The following is a 20,911-nucleotide window of genomic DNA, read 5'->3' as shown; positions in this document are numbered from 1 at the left end:
TCACAAGTTTAACAAGCATTTCAAAAGCACAGTCAACATCCAAATTGATAGAGAACAGTAATGATACTCTGATCCAAACAAAAGCCCAGAACACTTTAGCAACACAATTTACTGAAAAGAACAGGAGAGTACACACAGTTAAAGAAGGTTGAAAAAAATTAAGAGTAAGCAGAAGATCAAATGAACGACAGATGTCATTACAACAACCCACTCCTATAGCTCCCACGTAGTGCAGCTCAAGACCCTCCCTCCCTCCCTAAGATCCCCCACCTTGTCAATACCAAAAAGTTTACTGGAAATTTAAAAAACAAGGTTATCAAAAGGAGTAAAATCAGTAAAACTGAAATGCAAAAAACCTCCTTTGCCTTTTAGGAGACAAAAGAATACTAGAATCCTTAATTGCAAAGAATCGTTATTAAAAAAAAAAGAGAGAAGCAGCATTCTTACATCCTATTATTTCCTATAATTTCTTATATTAAGTAACTATTTCGTTCCTGGAAAATGCAAGATCCAAATAGTTTAAGTTCTATAAATTTACATCATATTTTATAAGGTATAAGCATTTTGGTTATCTATTTAATGAGATTTCCCCAGTGTCTACTTACTTCACATTTAACTTGACCACCACTGCTGAAGATGATAATCTTTGAAATGATTCCTTCACAATCAGGAGTAAGACAGATTCCTTGCAGAAAATCCTATTTAATTTAAAAATGGGAGGGGGAGGGGTTACATCTTGGCATAAATGTACACATGTATGCCATTTTAACCAAGGAACAGTCAAAATATGATCTAAAACCTTCTTCAGGAGGCACTGCAAAGTCCCTTCTCACTGTCATCTGATTTCCAGAGCATCCAGCTGCAGGGCTGTCCACCTGACTTGCTTGGTCATGTAAGGTGAGCTGCCCTGACGTGTGCTACCATCCACACCAAAGCTTTAAGAAACGCTGAGTGGACTGGCCACTGCTCTTTCCTCTAGATCACAAGAACATGTCCCAGTCACTCCTCAACCTCAATTAAGTTAGAAACAAAGTCCACAGCCCCACAGACCAGAGCTGCCACTGCCCAATCCTGGACAACAACTGCAAAACTGCAAGACAAGTAATGTAAGCAAGAAACAAGCCTTTCTTACTTTAAGTCATGAGACATTCGAGTTACTTCAAGGTACCCTAGTGAAAGCTAATATACAGAGGGTACTTCAACCCAGGGGAATGGTTAGGACCACTAAGGGCATGGGTATAGCTGGCAGTGGTAATGGCAATTTTGTCCAACTCTTTGTGACCCCATGGACTGTAGCCCACCAGGTTCCTCTGTCCATGGGATTCTCCAGGCAAGAATACTGGAGTAGGTTACCATGCCCTTCTCTAGAGGATCTGCCCGACCCAGGGATCGAACCCAGGTCTCCCGCATTGCAGGTGGATTCTTTGCCGTCTGAGCTACAGCGCCACCGCCCTGAGGGTATAGCTAGAGAAGCTCAATTAAAGTGAGCCAAAGACATAGCACGAGCGACTCAACGGAAACAGTTATTTGGTCACATCATCATACCTCTAGATAACAACATGAAAATGTGTAAAATGTGAGAATTTATTTTTACTAGACTTGAATAATTATTTCTGCTAACATTCACCTAGCACAACCACCTTATTCTTTTCCCCTCAAGAGGCTAAAAGTAGTGTAGAATAAGGTTATTTTTTTTAAGTCCATAGTTTATATGGATCAGAAACAAAGTCTATGAATGAAGATTATTAAACTATGACTGCTCTCAAAGTATATCTGGCTAATGGTAATTAACATAGTTATCTCACTAATTAAGAGAAACACCAACCAAATATGGCAGCACAAAATTTAAGTTGATTTCTTAATACAAATTATCTCAAACTTTTTTAGAAAATAAAAATTTTGAGGCCCCAATTCTACATCATAACATTAAATCATTTATTTTTGATCATACATTCCCAACATAAAAGGGGGGGGGGTTCAACAATTTATTAAAAGCCTCTATGGTTACTGCCTTTACACTTGTATAAATGAAAAACAAAAACTTTATCATTAAAACTTTTAATACCTTCTAATTATGTCTCACACAGAGAAATTCATATTCACTTAAGACTTTTCTTGAAGATTCTTGGGGAAGAAAAATCAATATACAATAAGCATACTAAAAAATCCAGAAAATCTTGTTAGTCTTACCTTGTCAATTTTATCATTGAAGGTTGTTGTTTTTAACTTCTTCCAGCAGTTCATGTGAAATTCTATTTTACAATACTGGCAACAGCTGATCCGTATAAAACCCTGGGGTTTTAAAACGATTTTTAATTCACATCTTAAAAATGTCTACATATACACTTTCACACCCACAACACATAATAAGATAGAGACCTGTTTGCATTCACCTGGCAGACATAACTAGATGTCACATTTCCTCCTAGGGGAGTACAGTACTTCCATACCCCAGACTGCCTAGTGCTGAAAACACTGAGCTTGACTGACATTCATTTCCACAATTTACAGTTGTGTATTCCTTTCAAAGTGAAAGTGTTAGTCCCTCAGTTGTGCCCGACTCTTTGTGACCCAATGGACTGCAGCCCACCAGGCTCCTCTGTGCATGGGGGTGTTCCAGGAGAGGATACTGGAGTGGTTTACAAAATATCAAATACTTTATAAACTTTATTTCATCTGAACTACTAACCAGGGCAGCAGGCAGCTTCTATCTTCTTGAATAAACTAAGGTGCAGTGTTCTGTTCACTCAATTAACTGCCAGACTCAGTCTCAGATTTAGGTTAGGGGTTATTCAGTGATCAGAATGGTTCCTGGATTTCAATTCTTCAGATTCTTGGACTCAAATTAAGTAAGAAACTAGAACTGCAGCAAACAAGGGTAATTACCTCACAGTGCTTCCTGTGCTCCTAAGGAGCAGGCAGTTACACGAAGTGGTGGCTAGAAGGCGGAAATGGACTTAGCTAGCCTGCCTTCTCCAATGGCACCGCACTCCAGTACTCCTGCCTGGAAAATCCCATGGATGGAGGAGCCTGGTAGGCTGCAGTCCATGGGGTCGCTGAGGGTCGGACACGACTGAAGCAACTTAGCAGCAGCAGCAGCCGCCTGCCTTCTCAGGCCACCACTACTGCCCTTGGTGTTCATTTCAACGACTCTGGGCCCCCAAGTGAGGTGCTGCAGACTGAAGTCAGGGGAGGAGGCAGACAAGAGGACTCTGCATCCAAGTGAAGCTGCCAGCAAGTCAGAGAACTTGGGGGGCTCCAACTAAAGAATTTGTTCTGAAACCATTTTCAGGCACAATTCAGCATGTTCATGTCCCAATATACCCTCATTCTGTACCTTAAAGTCTGGATCGGTTATATATATCTGGATTTTGGAATATCCATGGCACTTCTGATAGCAACACGTGGCATCCGGCACTGGAGGGAACCTGCATTCTTCAACAAATTTCTCTAACAGCATCTACAACAAAAGTAAACAAAAATGATACAACAACACTAATTCATCAATCAAATTCTTTCAATAATCTCTTGCCATCAAAATATTTTCAGCACAGAAAGGACCAAATGCCTTTTAGCCAAGAAACTACATACAACTTATCAAGTTTTTCCTCCTGGAGAGAGGCTGATACAGAGACATGCTGAGAAAAGAATGGAAAAAAAGGACTGAACAAAAAATTTTCAGAATTTCAGACTGAATCAAAACCTTATCCTTTGTTGTAATCCTCAAACCTCATTTTACAATACACACCTCTTAAAAACCTCCTTTAAGCATTCAGAGGCGCCTAATGAGGTAGAATTACCCTTAGGACTCCACTGTTCTGCCCAGGGTCACTTCACCTGGGACATCCTCCCACCCCCATTGACATTCCTCCTCCCTGAATCCCTGCACTTGTGCTTGCCCATCCCCTGAAGAGTTACACCACTGCCACCGAAGCCCCCGAGACTCATGCCAGGCTTCCCAGGATAGTTCACTGTTATCAATAGTTCCAATGCCTCCATCCCAGTCCAGAACAAAGAGAGGAAAATCCAACAGTCCCTCTGTTTTATTTCTTGTAACAGTTTTGTTCATATATAATTCATGTACCATACAATTCATGCACTTAAAGTGTATAGTTCAGTGGTTTGTTAGTACATTCAGAGTCATGTAACCATCACCAGAGCCTAAATTTAAAACATTTTCACCACCCAACGAGAAATCCCATACCCATGAGTAATCCCTCATCTTTCCTCAGTCCCCTATCCCCTGACAACCACTAATATACTATCTGCCTTCATATATAGATTTTCCTATTGTGAGCACTTCATTGGAGGTCCAGTTGTTAACACTCTGTGTGATTCCATTGCAGGGGGCACAGGTTCGATCCCTGGTTGGGCAACTAAGATCCCACATGCTACATAGTGTAGCCCCCAAAGAAAAAAGTCCTACTGTGGAGATTCCAGATAAACAGAATCGCACAGTATCTGGCATTTCGTACCTGGATTCTTTCACTCAGCGTAACGTTTTCAAGGTTCATCTATGTTGTAGCATGTATCATTACTTCACTCCTTTTTATGGCCAAATGTGTTACATGGATACACCACATTTTATTTAACCATTCATCAGCTAATAGCCTTTGAGTTCTTTCCACTTATTGACTATTCTGAATAATGCTACTATGAACACTCATGTTTAAGTTTTCGGGAGAACTTATGTGTTCCTGTCTCTGAGTATATTTAGGACTGAAACTGCTCAGCCATTTGGTAACTCTATCTTTAACCAATGAAGAACTGCCGGATTGTTTTCCAAAGCAGCTCCACCATTTTAAATTTTATAGCAATGTATGGGGGTTCTGATTTCTCCACATCCTTGCCAACACTTGTAATTGTCTTTTTGATTACAGCCACCCTAATGCGTGTGAAGTGGTACCCTGTTCTCATTTGCATTTCTCTGATGGCTAATTGTTGAAAACACTTTGCACATTTATCATCTATTTATACAAGCTGTTGGCAGATACTCCTATGCAGATCTTTCAGCTACTTTTAGAGTAAGAGTTGATGCCTGTGCTTGTAAAAGCTTTAGTTAAAAGCAAGTTCTGAGTATACACCAGGGCTCACCACAAGTTACAGCCTATCCCAGTCAAGTTACATGATTTAGTCTTTCTAGAACTGGCAAAGCACCCCATGATTCTGGATATGAGATCAATTTATACTTTTTAGGTCTTCAAATACAATGTCAATAACTACAGAAATTATAAGGAAACAATCATGTGAAATCTTTCTCTAAGTACAACCAGCACACACCAGTGCACTCTAGCCAGAATGCCTGGATTCAAGTCCCAGCTCCACCATTTCCGAGCTCTTTAATCTTGAACTCATCACTGCTGCTGCTGCCAAATCACTTCAGTCGAGTCCGACTCTGTGCGACCCCATAGACGGCAGCCCACCAGGCTTTGCCGTCCCTGGGATTCTCCAGGCAAGAACACTGGAGTGGGTTGCCATTTCCTTCTCCAATGCATAAAAGTGAAAAGTGAAAGGAAGTCGCTCAGTTGTGTCCAACTCTTAGCGACCCCAGGCAAGAGTACTGGAGTGGGGTGCCATTGCCTTCTCCAGAACTCATCACTAAATCTGTCTAAACATAATCTTCCTCATCTGTCAAATGGGAATAATCACAGTGCTCATCACATAGGGTTGCTAGAAGAGGTACAGGTAATGATAAATGGAAGGTGTACGATTGGCAAATAGGAAATACCGAATAAATGTTGGTGACTCCACCAGTTTTTAAAGGGGAAATGAAGGAGCTGAGGACAGAGTGTTACTACCTCTCTGTCATCTTTTACCTGAGTCAAGAGCACAGGAGTGCAGATGAGCTTTTATGGTTAGTAAGAAGCTCTACAGAAATAATTACCTTTATCTTCCCTGGCTGAGTCTCCTCAATAACCACATTACTTGTGGGCCAAGTTAACACTCCAGGAAGACGACAGATCAAGGTTCTTGCTTTCTCAAAATGATTAAGAGCTTCTAAAAATCTAAAGTCAGAATTACGAAGAAGGTATTAAAGATGAGACATGAATTTCCACTCCCCACAAGGCACAGAGATTTCAAGCTTACCAGGAAGAGTACATTTGACAAATCACTGCACAGAAATATTCATGGTAACCCATATTTTCTTCAAAAAACCAAGACATTATCACTCTTTGCTACAAAAGTAATATAAATTAAACACAAATCTACCAGGACACTGGTTTTACTATGGTAGGTGCACACTAGTTTAAAGCTGTAATTTATTTTTTAAAGTTTTCCACAATTAACACAGAAAACTGAACAAATTTGGTTCTTTCTTTTTTATTTAATTTACTAATCTAATTAAAGGAGGTCCTTGTAGTGCAACATCATAGGTCCACTTCAACTAATTAATCATAAACGGGGAAATTTTTTTTAACTTGATTCATTTAAAATGGCTATAATAAAATCTCTCTGCTGTAAAACTGTTAAAGAGCTTGTGTATTCTGGACATCTTTCTTCAGCTATAAAGCAGTTGATTATTTTAACACAACAAATGTGTATGTAAACTGTTTTACTATAAATATGATATGTTTTAGTGCCAATTTACAGTTAAAAAAAATAATACCAATAGATTCCCAAAGTTCATTCAACCAAAGAATATTAGAATTATGAATTATAAGGTTCTCCCAGTCTCTATTCTTCTTGTTAGACTACAGAAGCAAAAGGTTTCCTGTTCTTCAATCTTGAAACCATCTTCCAATTGAAGAAGTCATTTTTACCTTTGCATAGATGACTTCACCTGCAGAAAAGCTAGACCACCATCCACCGTAAGACAGTTATAAACAGCAAGACTTTAAACCAGAGACTACACATTACAACAGCAAAAATCCAGCTAGTTTATTGGTCACTGGATGCCAAACTGTATTATTTTGAAATTAAAATTTAAAAGCCTTTCCACAACATTGTAAATCAACTATACTTCAATAAAATTTTTAAAAATTTTAAATGACTTTCAAAATTGTAAAAGACTTCTTCACTTATCACAACCTCCATGATGTTACATATTTGTTATTTTCCTAGATCTAGTGAATATGTGCATGTGGTCACTGCATCAAACGGGTGTGTCCTAAACAACTTACGATAAACTTTCAAATTAATTGCATTTGTTATTACCATGGAGATGACTGCAAAATCCTCACTACCTCTGATTCTTTATCAGTTTCAGAATCAGTCCTTCCAATGAATATTCAGGGTTGATTTTCCTTTAGGATTGACTGGTTTGATCTCCTCACCGTCCAAGGGACTCTCAAAAGTCTTCTCCAGAACAATTCAAAAGCATCAATTCTTTGGCAGTCAGCCTTCTTTACAGTCCAACTCTTGGATCCATGCATGACTACTGGAAAAATCATAGCTTTGACTATACGGACCTTTGTCAGCAAAGTGTCTTTGCTTTTTAATACACTGTCTAGGTTGTCATAGGTCTCCTTTCAAGGTGCAAGCATCTTTTAATTTCATGGTTGCAGTCACCATCTGCAGTGATTTTGGAGCCTAAGAAAATAAAATCTGTCACTGCTTTCACTTTCCCCCTTCTATTTGCCATGAAGTGATGGGACTGGATGCCACGACCTTCCTTAGTTTTTTTTGAAAGTTGAGCTTTAAGCCAGCTTTCTCACTCTCCTCTTTCACCCTCATTAAGAGGCTCTTTAGTTCCTCTTCATTTTCTGCCATTAAGAGTGGTATCATCTGCATATCTGAGATTGTTGATATTTCTCCCAGCAGTCTTGATTCCAGCTTGTGATTTATCCAGCCTGGCATTTCGCATGATGTACTCTGTATGTAGATTGAAGGCAGGAGGAGAAAGGGACGACAGAGGATGAGATGGTTGGATGGCATCACCAACTCGATGGACTTGAGTTTGAGCAACCTCCGGTAGTTGGTGATGGACAGGGAGGCCTGCTGTGCTGCAGTCCATGGGGTAGCAAAGAGTCAGACACAACTGAGGGATTAAACTGAACTGACTCTGCATGTAAGTTATATAAACAAGGTGACAAAAATACAGCCTTGTCATACTCCTTTCCCAATTTTGAACCAGTCAGCTGTTCCATGTAAGGTTCTTACTGTAGTTTATTGACCTGCACATAGGTTTCTCAAGAGACAGGTAAGGTGATGCAGTATTTCCATCTTTAAAGAATTTCCCACAGTTTGTTGTGATTCACACAGTCAAAGGTTTTCAAGTAATCAGGGAAGGAGAAGTAGAATACTGGAGTGGTTTGCCATTCCCTCCTCCAGTGGACCACATTTTGTCAGAACTCTTAACTATGATCCGTCCTTGGGTGACCCTGCACAGCATGGCTCATAGCTTCACTGAGTAAACAAGCCCCTTCACCACAAGGCTGTGATCCATGAAGGGGTAATGTAAACCATTAATTCATATCAATTCAGTCACAATTTATAAATGACATACACCAAAACATACAATATAAAACTTCTTGTGCCACATTATTAATGAGTTTCTTATTAGATTCAAAATTAGAAAGCACTAGTAACTGAATTGTTGACTTTAATAATTAATATTGAAATGCCAGTCCTCAAAGTAAACACAATTATCACGGTATGTAGGAGAAGATGTCAAAATCACTCCAGAACAGGGATCATCATCCCATGAGACTTCAAATGAGTTGCCAGCCTAGAGCATAATGTAGTGTAGCTTCCACTAACCTGTTTTTTTTCAAATACACTTTTCCAATTCCACAGTAGGCCAAGCAATCAAGCCCCTCATTGGGGTAGTGTTCAATCATCCTCTTGAACTGGTTTTCAGCTTCAGATAACTCCTTCGGCAGCAATGAGAACAGTGATCACTTACACAGAAAGAAAGGCTGGGAACAGATTTTACCTGAAGGTTGATTCTTTTTGTGTAATATTAAAAACAACTGTATACCCAAAAATTTCTATGGCAAAATTACACCTTCTGCATTTCATTTTCTTAGCAATTACATAAAATATGACCATATGGATACTCAGACACAGAACCAAAATGATCCAGCTCTGGAATGAGAAGTTGGCACTTAACACAGGCAATGCACCAAATGAGCATTTACTAACACACACACAGGACCCAGTGTGTGCTGGCTAAAAAAGGCATAAGCTCATGGCAAAAAGACTGATGTGGATGCAAATGTACTGTAACATGTATCCTAGTAAGCACTGCTCCCTTAGAGTCACAGGAATTCCAATAATGTTGCCACAATGTTTTGTGACATAAGACAAATGCTGTGTCTTAAAAACAGCTATTTAGTAAAAATTTAGAACTTAAAATACATTCTTTTGACAATTCTCAACAGTGGAAGCCTCTGGGCTTTGAATGAATTTTGTTTTGGAAAAAATTCAAAAGATATTTAGCTCAAAGTAATACTGGCTGTCACTCCATTGTGGGTGATAAAGGAAATGTCACTACAGAATGGAGTTAATAAGAAGCTCTGAAGCCAGTTCTAAAGGAGGCATTCCAAAGCAAGGGCTTCTCTGGAGTAAATACATCAATTCCTTCTGGAGATACTTTGATTGATGAAATTTTTTTAAATGTCTATCATTCTTTTAAGTTATATCACTCTGTTTTTTTTTTTTAATCAAAATTAAACCAAAGTAAATTAAAAATGTAATAAACTATTTCTTCAATTCTGATGAAGCAAAATATGATATTTATTATTACTCTGTTGAGAACATGTCGTTCTGGCTTCAAAAATCTACCAGAAAACAGAGTCAGAGAGTCCCTAATGGAAGACATGCATCTGCCGCATCAGGACAAGGAAAGCAGCCTGTCATGGGGGAAACGACCCTCAGGCTCTGTGGACCACTCAGAGAGTGAACCTCATTAGGTAGCTGTTAGGGTTAAGCCTCATCTAGCCTAGGAAGCTTGGAGCCTAAGTTGGTACACAGGGTAATTTCTACCTGAGGTTAATTCTAGAACCATTTCTACTTTTTTTCAAAAATCCAACACCATGGAAAGCGGAGTATAATGCTGGGAGGTGCAGGTACGTAAGCTTTCCAGGAGCACACTAAAGGACCATGAGTCATGGACACCAGTGCTCACACCCATACCCTGAATGCATGCTGTTATGGGAAGCCTGAACTCTAGGAAATAATAGAATACCCCAGATACTTGCTATCCAGAACTAAGAGCTATTAATATTAGCATTTTAAGTATGTTTTCAAAAATAAAACAGTATAACACAAAGCTGAACTCTCCTTTTTTAACCTCCCGAGTCCAACTCCTTTCTTCTATCACTAAATGCAACCATTACCTTAAACTTGATATATAAGGCTAGTTCATGTATTTTTTTTTCTTTTACAAGATGCAGGTATCCATAAACAATATATACTTCACTCTGTAAATATTCCAAATTGTACAGAAGTGGTATCACATTGTTTACTACATTTCCAACTTGCCTTTTTCCCTTGATGTATTTCCAAAATCTATCATGACACATCAGGTCCTTTACTTTTTATATAAATAAAAAGTAGATTCCCATTGGTGACCTGGCATAACTATTTTCTAATCAAAATACAAACTAAATTTTCTTTTTAAAAAAATACCATAAACTAAATTAAATTTAGGCATTTCAGAAAAAATTATCATCGCTTCTCAGCCTTTTGGCCAAGATCAAGTGTAGATAAAATTATCAAGAAAGTACACAGACAGCACTCCCTAAACTTACTGTGCTAATCATTTCATGATTTACATTAGTCAGATCATTATGCTGTACACCTTAAAATTATACAAAGCTGTATGTCAATTATCTCAGTAAAACTGGAAGAGAAAAAAAGTACTCAGAAGGAAATAAGCCAAGATGGGAAAACTATTTTAACATACCTTCTAAAGTTAATGGCATATTTTAACAGTCTATTATCACTGTTACAAGTCTTACCTCGGGCTGTCCTATTCCAAGGAGTGAAATGGCAAGTCCGTAGACTACTAACACGTAGTTAATCATGGCCAGGTTCAATTGCTGTCAATACAAATCCTCTTGTTAAATATCTGAACATAATTCTGCCCAATTTATACCATATTAATACGATAACCACAACAGTAAAAGAAGTGTAAACAATCTAATTGCTATTGGGTCAAAGCCAAACAGAATTAGAAAACATATTTTGCAAAGATATGCAATTATATTGCTATGATGTGTTTAAAACACAGAATCCCTGTATTAGAATTACTTGAACATGGTTCATAATAGAAAAATTGGTATCATATTCTTCTGCATAAAAATGGGAAAAGTAATAGACTACATTCTTGGGTTAGCCATAAAGTCCATTCGGGTTTTGCCATATCATCTTATGAAAAACTCAAACAAACTTCTATGGCCAACTCAGTATTTGCTTTCTCACAACCCCACAAAAACTATTTACCTAGCCAATACTTTCTTTGTAGATGAAAAGACATAACTAAAGTGAGTCCAAATCCTTGATTTTGTACTCTAATAAAGAGAAAAGGCCAAGAACTCTAACAAACACCAACTATAGTGCAATGAGAGTTTAAACCTGGGCTGTATAGCTAGGGCAACCATAGAGGCTGAATCAGAGCATTATCTGCTTCTCACAACCTGGAGTAGGTTCAGCCAATCTCAGCACGGTCTAAGATACACTAAAACAACGAAACCAAAGTTTTGGTTCTTGTCTACATTCCTCTGAAATGCATCAGCACTGATAAACAAATCACCAGGAGGCGATTTTACCTTTATTTTTTGAGGATCTAAACCGTTGAGCAACTCTGTGAAGGCCTGGGCGGCGCTGCGGCAGCGCTGCTCCAGCAAGGCCGTGTAGCCATCCTGAATTAAACTTCTCAGCATTTTCATTATATTAGCAAAGTCCTGCAAAAAGAAATTCTATTTCAGTAGTCTAGAGCTATGCATGTTTAGTCTAAAACATAAGATGCCAAAGTTCATCATTAAGCAGTTATACCTAATAAATGATCATAAAATATGCAAAGCTAACCTTTATGCATTATAGTCCTTTGTCAGCATACCACCATTAAAGCAGAAATTAAAACATACAGCTTCACATCTTAATTCCAACGTTTCCAGTGCTGCCCATGACAGGAAAGGGTGGTTCGCTTTATAATACTAAGCCGTGTTCTCTTTACCAGACTAGACAGTCAATGTTTGGAAGTTTTAACAGCACAAATGGAGAACATGAGCCATCATTTAAGTAAGTATATTATTTGGCTGAGACTTGAACAATTAGACAAGTAAGAACAAGCAATCAATTTACAGGTCACTATCAGATTTCAACAACTGCCCTCATGTCCTGAAACAAACCCTAATTCTCAGCAAGAAATGGCTACTTCAATCAGTAGCTCTATTCCCGCCTAACATGTACTTGAATATAATTAGAATTACTGGGAAAGATATTATAATACTAGGTTAAATGTAAAGGGAAGAGCATAAATAAAAAATTGCTTTAATGCATCCTGAAATAAAGCAAGAAAAACTTTATAATCTGAATATACATGAACATATACATTATAATCTGAATTCAGATTTTAGTTACATGGCAATAGCTATAGGCCAGAAAAGTTGTATGAAGACTGGAGAAGTAAGACTACAGGCTAAACTTACATCTCCTCACATCTTGACATACATGTGTACGCCGTTCACTGGGGCAGAAAATGCAAATATGTGCATGACACTCCTCACTGTCTAACAATGAGGATCCAAAACACACAGAGGGAAAAACAGTCTGGTCACAAACAAAGCTGCTGCTGCTGCTAAGTCACTTCAGTCGTGTCCAACTCTGTGCGACCTCATAGACGACAGCCCACCAGGCTCCCCCGTCCCTGGGATTCTCCAGGCAAGAACACTGGAGTGGGCTGCCATTTCCTTCTCCAATGCATGAAAGTGAAAAGTGAAAGTAAAGTCACTCAGTCATGCCCGACTCTTAGCGACCCCATGGACTGCAGCCCACCAGGCTCCTCCATCCATGGGATTTTCCAGGCAAGAGTACTGGAGTGAGTTGCCATTGCCTTCTCTGACAAACAAAGCTACCTATTGCTTTTTGTCCAATGAATCAAAGTTTAAGAGAATTTTACCCCTGAATACACATAGAAAAGAGCAGGTCTCACATAAACTTAGTGTTTGCTATACAGTATTTAAATAGCTCAACAACAGCCATATTTATGTTATAATAAGAATTTTAACACTTACAGAAGATGATTTGCTATCTGCACACATACTAGTTTATTAGCCTTGAATGAACTAATTCCATTCCATCTTTCATTCTAGAAAACAGATCCATTTGCCTTATGTTTCCATTGGAAATTAACCCTCTCAATACAGTACAAGTTAGTGGTCTGTACTGAAAGCTCCATGAGTGGGCTGAATGGCACTGCCAGGCCTCGGCATACACAGAGGCCTAAGTAAAAGTGTGTTAAACAAATGAAGGCTCAAAAATAGCTATCATTTTTATTTAAGCGATCTTTTGTCTTTACAAACTGTCTTTAATATTTAAGTCCCTCAGTCTTTAGGATCAGTAAACTCAAAATAAAGTGACAATTTAAACACTGTTAGAAATTCTAAAAATGCTTTCACGCAACTAGTTAGAAAGCTGTTGAAACTGATTAGGAAACATTAAAAATGCTTGAAACTTGCTTCATTCCAACAGACCTTAAAAAGAAATGTCATATATACCTAAAATAGATAAAAGAATTTTTAAATGACTGACATATTGAAATAAGTATTGTGTTCCATGTTAACATTCATTTGGGGGGGATTTAAATCCAGTATTTTATTTTAGAAGAAACAGACCTGTATTTACATAGAGCACTGAATTGTCAAAGCAGACTTCTATGAATCACATTTAACCAAAACAAACAACTTTTCACCAAAAATAGTCTATAGGTATTCAATGACTGGAATAGTGACTAATTATGGTTGGTTCTGGAAATTCTGAATTCTGTTGTTGTTCAGTCGTGTCTGACTCTTTGCAACCCCATGGACTACAGCACACCAGGCTTTCCTGTCTTTCACCATTTCCTGGGGTTTGCTTATACTCTTATCCATCGAGTCAGTGATGCCATCCAACCATCTCATCCTCTGTTGTCCCCTTCTCCTCCCTCCTACCTTCAATCTTTCCCAGCATCAGGGTCTTTTACAAGGAGTCAGCTCTTGCATCAGATGGCCACAGTATTGGAGCTTCAGCTTCAACATCAGTCCTTCCAATGAAGATTTAGGGTTGATTTCCTTTAGGATGGACTGGTTGGATCTCCTTGCAGTCCAAGGGACTCTCAAGAGTCTTCTCCAACACCACAGTTCAAAAGCATCAATTCTTCGGCGCCCAGCCTTTTTCACGGTCCAGCTCTCACATCCATACATGACTACTGGAAAAACCATAGCATTGACTAGATGGACTTTTGTCAGCAAAGTAATGTCTCTACTTTCTAACATGCTGTCCAGGTTTGTCACAGCTTTTCTTCCAAGGAGCAAGTGTCTTTTAAATTTCATGGCTGCACTTACTGTCTGCAGTGATTTTGGAGCCCAGGAAAATATAGGTTGGTTACTGTTTCCATTGTTTCCCCATCTATTTGACATGAATTGGTAAGACCAGTAGTGATGGGACCAGGGCTGCCCTAGTGGCTCAGACAGTCAAGTGCCTGCCTGCAATGCAGGAGACCCAGGTTCCATTGCTGGGTCGGGAAGATCCCCTGAAGAAGGAAATGGCAACCCACTCCAGTATTCTTGCTTGGAAAATCCCATGGATGGAGAAGCCTGGTGGTCTACAGTCCACAGGGTTGCAAAGAGTCAGATACAACTGAGTGACTTCACTTTCTCTTTGAAATAAGTAACAGATAGTGTTAAGTCCACTAACTTTGTTCTTTTGATGGGACCAGATGCCATGATCTTTGTTTTTTTGAATGTTGAATTTTAAGCCAGTTTTTTCACTTTCCTCTTTCACCTTCAACAAGAGGTCTTTAGTTCCTCGTTGCTTTCTGCCATAAGGGTGGTGTTATCTGAATATATGAAGTTATTGATATTTCTCCAGGCAATCTTGATTTCAGCTTGAGCTTCATCCAGCCCGGCATTTCACATGATGTACTCTGCTCATAAGTTAAATAAGCAGGGTGACAATATACAGCCTTGACATACTTCTTTCCCAATTATGAACCAGTCCATCATTCCATGTCTGGTTCTAACTGTTGCTTCTTGACCTGCATACAGATTTCTCAGGAGGCAGGTAAGATGGTCTGGTATTCTCATCTCTTTAAGAATTTTCCACAATTTGTTGTAATCCACAGATTCTGTTAAAGTTTCTATTTCTGAGTGAGTTTTTATAAGCTGAATTTTTCTAGAAATTTGTCTATTTCATCTATATACATTTTCAAGTTTCTTGGTATAATGTTCATAGTAGTATTTTTATATAGTAATTGTAATATTAAAGAGTCTGTAAGTAATGTACCTTTTCCATTCTTGAAACTGCTTTATTTTATGTTCTTTGATCAGTCCATGTGTGCTCAGTCCTTTCCAACTCTTTGTGGCCCCAGGGAACTTTCCAGGCAAGACTACTGGAGTGGGTTGCCATTTTCTTCTCCAGAGGATCTTCCCGACCCAGAAATAGAACCTAAGTCTCTTGCATCTCCTACATTGGCAGGCAGATTCTTTACCACTAGCATCACCTGAGAAACCCATCAGTGTCCGCTGCTGTTGTTCAGTTGCTCAGTCGTGTCCAACTCTTTGTGACCCCATGGACTGCAGCACGCCAGGCTTTCCTATCCATCACCAACTCCCGGAGTTTCCTCAAACTCATGTCCATTGAGTCGGTGATGCCATTCAACCATCTCATCCTCTGTCACCCCCTTCTCCTGCCTTCAATCTTTCCCAGCATCAGGGTGTTTTCTGATGAATCCTCTCTTCACATCAGGTGGCTTAAGTATTGGAGATTCAGCATCAAGTCCTTCCAATGAATATTTAGGGTTGATTTCCTTTAGGATTGACTGGTTTTACCTCCTTGCAGTCCAAGGGACTCTCAAGAGTCTTCTCCAACACCACAGTTTAGTTTCCATGCTGCTGCTGCTGCTGCCAAGTTGCTTCAGTCCTGTCCAACTCTGTGCGACCCCATAGACAGCAGCCCACCAGGCTCCCCCGTCCCTGGGATTCTCCAGGCAAGAACGCTGGAGTGGGTTGCCATTTCCTTCTCCAATGCATGAAAGTGAAAAGTGAAAGTGAGGTCGCTCTGTCATGTCTGACTCTTAGCGACCCCATGGACTGCAGCCTACTAGGCTCCTCCATCCATGGGACTTTCCAGGCAAGAATACTAGAGTGGGTTACTGGTGTGTAAATTTTATGTTGTCAAAGACCAAGAGTCAACTTTTAGCTCTGTGGATCCTTTATGTGTTGTTCCATTTCGTTACTTTCTTTTTCTTTTAATAGGTGAGAAGTAGACTTATTCCAGTCCATTCTAAAAGAGATCAGCCCTGGGTGTTCTTTGGAAGGACTGATGCTAAAGCTACAACTCCAATACTTTGGCCACCTCGTGCGAAGAGCTGACTCATTGGAAAAGACTGATGCTGGGAGGGATTGGAGGCAGGAGGAGAAGGGGACGACAGAGGATGAGATGGCTGGATGGCATCACCAACTCGATGGACATGAGTTTGGGTGAACTCCAGGAGTTGGTGATGGACAGGGAGGCCTGGCATGCTGCAATTCATGGGGTCACAAAGAGTCGGACACGACTGAGTGACTGAACTGAACCGAGACTTATTTAGAGAGAAACACACTCCACAGAGTGTGGGCCATCTCAGAAGTTGAGAGGCTCATTTCATTATTTTCTACTTTGTTATTTCCTTCTACTTTCTCTTTTCGTTGTTTTTTTTTTCCCCCTTGTTCTTGAGAGGAAAGTGTCACTAATTTAAAAGTCTTGGAAATCCCCTGGTGGTCCAGTGATTAAGGCTCCACACTTCCAATCCAAGAAGTGCGAGTTCGATCCCTGGTCAGGGAACCAAAGATCCCACATGCTGCAGCAATAAACAAGTAAATACATAAATGTCTCTGTTCTTTCAATACATGCATTCAGCTTGACAAATTTCCTTCAAAGTAATCTTTTAGCTGTATCCCTTGCATTTTTTAAAATGTTTTGATAGCAGTTTTAGGTTTATAAAAAAAACCTAAGAGGGAGGCATCAAGATTTCCACAAACTTCCTTGTTCCCTTAAATGCATAGCTTCCCCCACTATCAGTATCACTCATCAGAATGACATACAGTTGTTTTTTTCTTAAACCAAGGATTAACCGACACTGACACCACATAATCATCCGAAGCCCACAGCTTACCTGTGAACCCTATCTATGGCTCACTCTTGGTGTACATTCTACAGGCTCAGACAAGTGCATAACGTATCCATCATCTATACTATCAGACAAAGGATTTTCACAGCCCTAGAAATCCTCTGTGCTCTGCCTATTCATTTCCTCCCCCTTAATGTACATTTTTTATTACTTTTTCAATATCATAGAAAGAATTTTATATACAGTTATCTGATAAATCAAAGAATAAAACGTTTGCTCCTTTAAGATTTTATGGTAGGTGTAATAAAACTGCAGGTATTTAAACCTTTTAAAATTATTTAACTTAAAAGTTAAAAACTTTGGGAAGCAAAGATCGCCAAAGCTTTACATCTTTGGAAAGACTTGCTTCTTCCTTTTAAATCTTTTGGAAACAAACACTTGTGCAGTATTAACCATTAGTTAAATCTCAGGTTCACATAATTACCAAGTTAAAACTTAAATTTAATGATAGTTTGGTCTCTCAGCAATCTATTAAATTCTATGTCCATAACTAAAATTACATTAGAAAATCCCAAAAACTTAAAGAGTGGTACGTGATTAGACTTCATTCAAGTGACAAAATGTTATGTTCAGAGAGTCTCTTTTCCATTAGCAAAGTCTCTGCCTTTACCTGGTGTGCGGCTCTGGAAGATTTAGAAAACTGTTTCTCCAAGATGTTTTTTAAATCTACTGGTAAAGTTTCTTGTGAACCAGGGCTAAAAGAGAGAAGTACTGTTGTGAATTATTTTAAAACAATCCTGCTTATATAAAGGAAAATACTATTATTTACTGGAAGTCATATCAAACATTGAACAAATGGAGAGTCACAAATTCCTAAACAGAATTATTACCAAGATGCTGATTCTCTGCCAAGTAATTTCTAAGTTTAATAAAACCCTTATTAAATTAGAGGGGAAGGAGGACCAGAGGAACTCATTATACAGACATTATGGAAGAACAGCTTAAAAAAAAAAAAGAAATTTGGGATTTACACTGATCACCAAATTATTACAAATGTAAGTCATCAATAACAACAAACTCCTGAGACAATCAGTGTGTTCAATAAATACCGCAAAGATGCTCCATCTCATGCGAAAATCAAATCAAGACACAAACATTTCAGAAAGGCTGAGCCTAAAGGCTGTGTTTTCTGACACCATTCTGACTCCAAATGTGTGGCGCTTTGAAACCAAATACCTGTGATTTTCCACACCAATTCTGCAACATCAACTAAGAGTCCAACAATTCAATTCTAACACCAGCTACGGAGTTAGTAACTCAGGCCCCAGAGGTTACAAGCTCAGTCCCACAAGGCTGCCCTCACTTCAGCCACAATGGGGTACCCAGGCTACCCACGCTTATGCCCCACTGACTACAAATTCAGGGGTTCCTGTGATCACCCCTAAGGTTCAACTATTCCTGAGGACAACCCACAGAACTCAGGAAAGCACTTTACTTACGGTTATCAGTTAATCGTAGGACAGAGGTCGGGAGCAGCTCAGTGGAGAAGACTCAGGGAAGGTGTGGGGGGAGAAGCACCATGCTGCTTTCACACTGCCCCTGAGTCACTGCTCCTCGCCATCTCCATGTAGTCACCAACCCAGAAGCTCCCTTAACCCCTGTGTTTAGAGGTTCTTATTGAGGTCTCATTACACAGGCATGAATGATTAAATCACTGGACACTTGTAACTAAACTCAATTTCTAGCTCACTTCCCCTCCCAAAAGATTGGGGGGTGGGGGGTGCTGAAAGTTCCAACCAATCACACGTTTTATCTTTTTGGTGACCAGCCTCGATCTTGAAGACAGGGGCCCAACCTTGAGTCACCTTATTAGTATAAATTCAAGTAGGGAAGAAGGAGCTCCAAAGTCTTTTGGAAGTAACCAAAGACTCTCTCTTCACTAGGACTCCAAGGGTCCTAGGAGCTCTGTGCCAGGAACTGGGGACATGGACCAAATCTATAAACATCCTTCTTATACCATACCCTCCAGTAGCTTAGTACCAGTATGAACACTGCTCATTTTCTGAGAGGAAAATACGGCAAAGTTAGTTACACACGCCCTTTGATGGCAATTCCTACTCAAGAAATTCCTCCTTCACATAACATCTATTTCATGAAATATCCTACAGCCATGAAAATGAAGAATTTATATATCAATGGTCTGATATGGGAAGGTAGTCAAGGCATTTTAGAAGAGATAAAGGCAAGCTAGAGGCCAGAATGGTTCTAACAATGAAAATGATAGTGTTAACAATGATGATAGTTCCACTGTATTGAACATTTACTATGTTCCAGGGCTCTAAGAATTTTATGTGGTTGTCCTACTTGGGCTTCCCTTGTAGCTCAGTTGGTAAAGAATCTGCCTACAATGCAGAAGGCCTGGGTTCAATTCTTGGGTCAGGAAGAGCCCCTGGAGAAGGAAAATGGCAACCCACTCCAGTATTCTTGCCTGGAAAACTCCATGGATAGCGGAGCTGGTGGACTACAGCCCATGAGGTCGTAAAGTCGGACACGACTTAGCGACTAAACCACCAAACCACCATCCACTTTATTATTCAATAACCTCATGAAATAGATATAATCAAGAAGAGTATTCAGTTTGAAAACAGAAACAAAACATCAGGAAAATCGAGTTATCTTTAACACAATGGGTTGAAACTGTATGCATTCAAAGAATAAACACGTACTGGGTTTTGATTTCTTTTTGTGCTGAGAGAAGAGCGGTGAGGAGGAAGACCCAGGGCTTTTCTAACAAATAAGAGAATAACATAAGGCACTATGGCTTTGCTTTGTATTTAACTTTGGTAGCACCATCAAAAAACGGTACTTTACTAATTTCTCTTAATGCTATGATATTCAAATGATATTCATTCTCCTTGAAGCACCTATCAAGGAATCAGCCTTCAGATACAAAGAGAAAACTGAAGACTAGTGGAACTGTGGCAAGGAAGGCTTTGCAGTTTCACCAGCATCATTTTCATTGTTTTCATGAATTTCTGTATCTACTGTAAGATTTACGCTTTCACTTTGCCATCAATTTACATGCTGTAGGTAATGGGAGATTAACTATAAAGATTGGTGCCAAAGAGTTCCTACTGTTAACTGGGGGAAATGCTTGGTAGAACCAATTTTGTAAGTGATTGATTGGTTTATTAGTAAATCCTTTCCTCTAATGGGATAATGACTCAAAAGGGCCTCTGAATACACACACAGCCATGTCAGGGCACGCAGAGTTAGTTTTCAGATGGTCAAGAAATAATTAACTGCGATTTCTAAAGAAAGGTACTAGAGAAGGAACTGAGAGACAGGTGAAAGCAAGCAAACAGTGAAGGAGATCAAATATTTACAGTTATCTGAATATGCCTTCCTCTTCCTCTTATGAGCATGTATTTTGAAATCTTAGAAAATTAATGCTGCAATATCTATTATATGACTCTCAGTTAATTAACATTCAGGATTAAATAATCCTTTAGCCAAAAATGATCTTCTTCCAAAGACATGCCTAGACATTTGAAAGAGATGTACTTATCATAATACACACATGCAGAAGTAGCTACTACTTGAAAGAGATTTTTCCTTTCTTCTTGGGAGGCGGACATTATGGAAACAAAATAAAGC

General features: G+C 39.2%; 1 protein-coding gene across 12 annotated transcripts in view; it reads right to left on the bottom strand.

Moving 5' to 3' along the window:
- Positions 1-20,911, bottom strand: part of TTC3 (tetratricopeptide repeat domain 3) — a 129,912-nt gene that overhangs the window by 60,781 nt on the left and 48,220 nt on the right. For 11 of the 12 annotated variants that reach the window (XM_025293790.3, XM_025293836.3, XM_006044250.4 and 8 more), the window contains 8 exons: positions 17,925-18,009; positions 11,715-11,849; positions 10,905-10,985; positions 8,701-8,813; positions 5,885-6,005; positions 3,338-3,460; positions 2,191-2,292; positions 606-698 (listed from right to left, as the gene is read on the bottom strand). In XM_025293790.3, coding sequence (XP_025149575.3) covers positions 606-698; positions 2,191-2,292; positions 3,338-3,460; positions 5,885-6,005; positions 8,701-8,813; positions 10,905-10,985; positions 11,715-11,849; positions 17,925-18,009 — 853 coding nt within the window. Of the gene's footprint in view, positions 1-605; positions 699-2,190; positions 2,293-3,337; positions 3,461-5,884; positions 6,006-8,700; positions 8,814-10,904; positions 10,986-11,714; positions 11,850-17,924; positions 18,010-20,911 lie in introns of those variants that run through there. The other variant, XM_044948332.2, reaches the window with a different exon arrangement.

Source organism: Bubalus bubalis, chromosome 1, assembly GCF_019923935.1.
Source record: "Bubalus bubalis isolate 160015118507 breed Murrah chromosome 1, NDDB_SH_1, whole genome shotgun sequence".
Classification (NCBI taxonomy): domain Eukaryota; kingdom Metazoa; phylum Chordata; class Mammalia; order Artiodactyla; family Bovidae; genus Bubalus; species Bubalus bubalis.
This window is presented reverse-complemented; position numbering and strand designations above follow the sequence as displayed.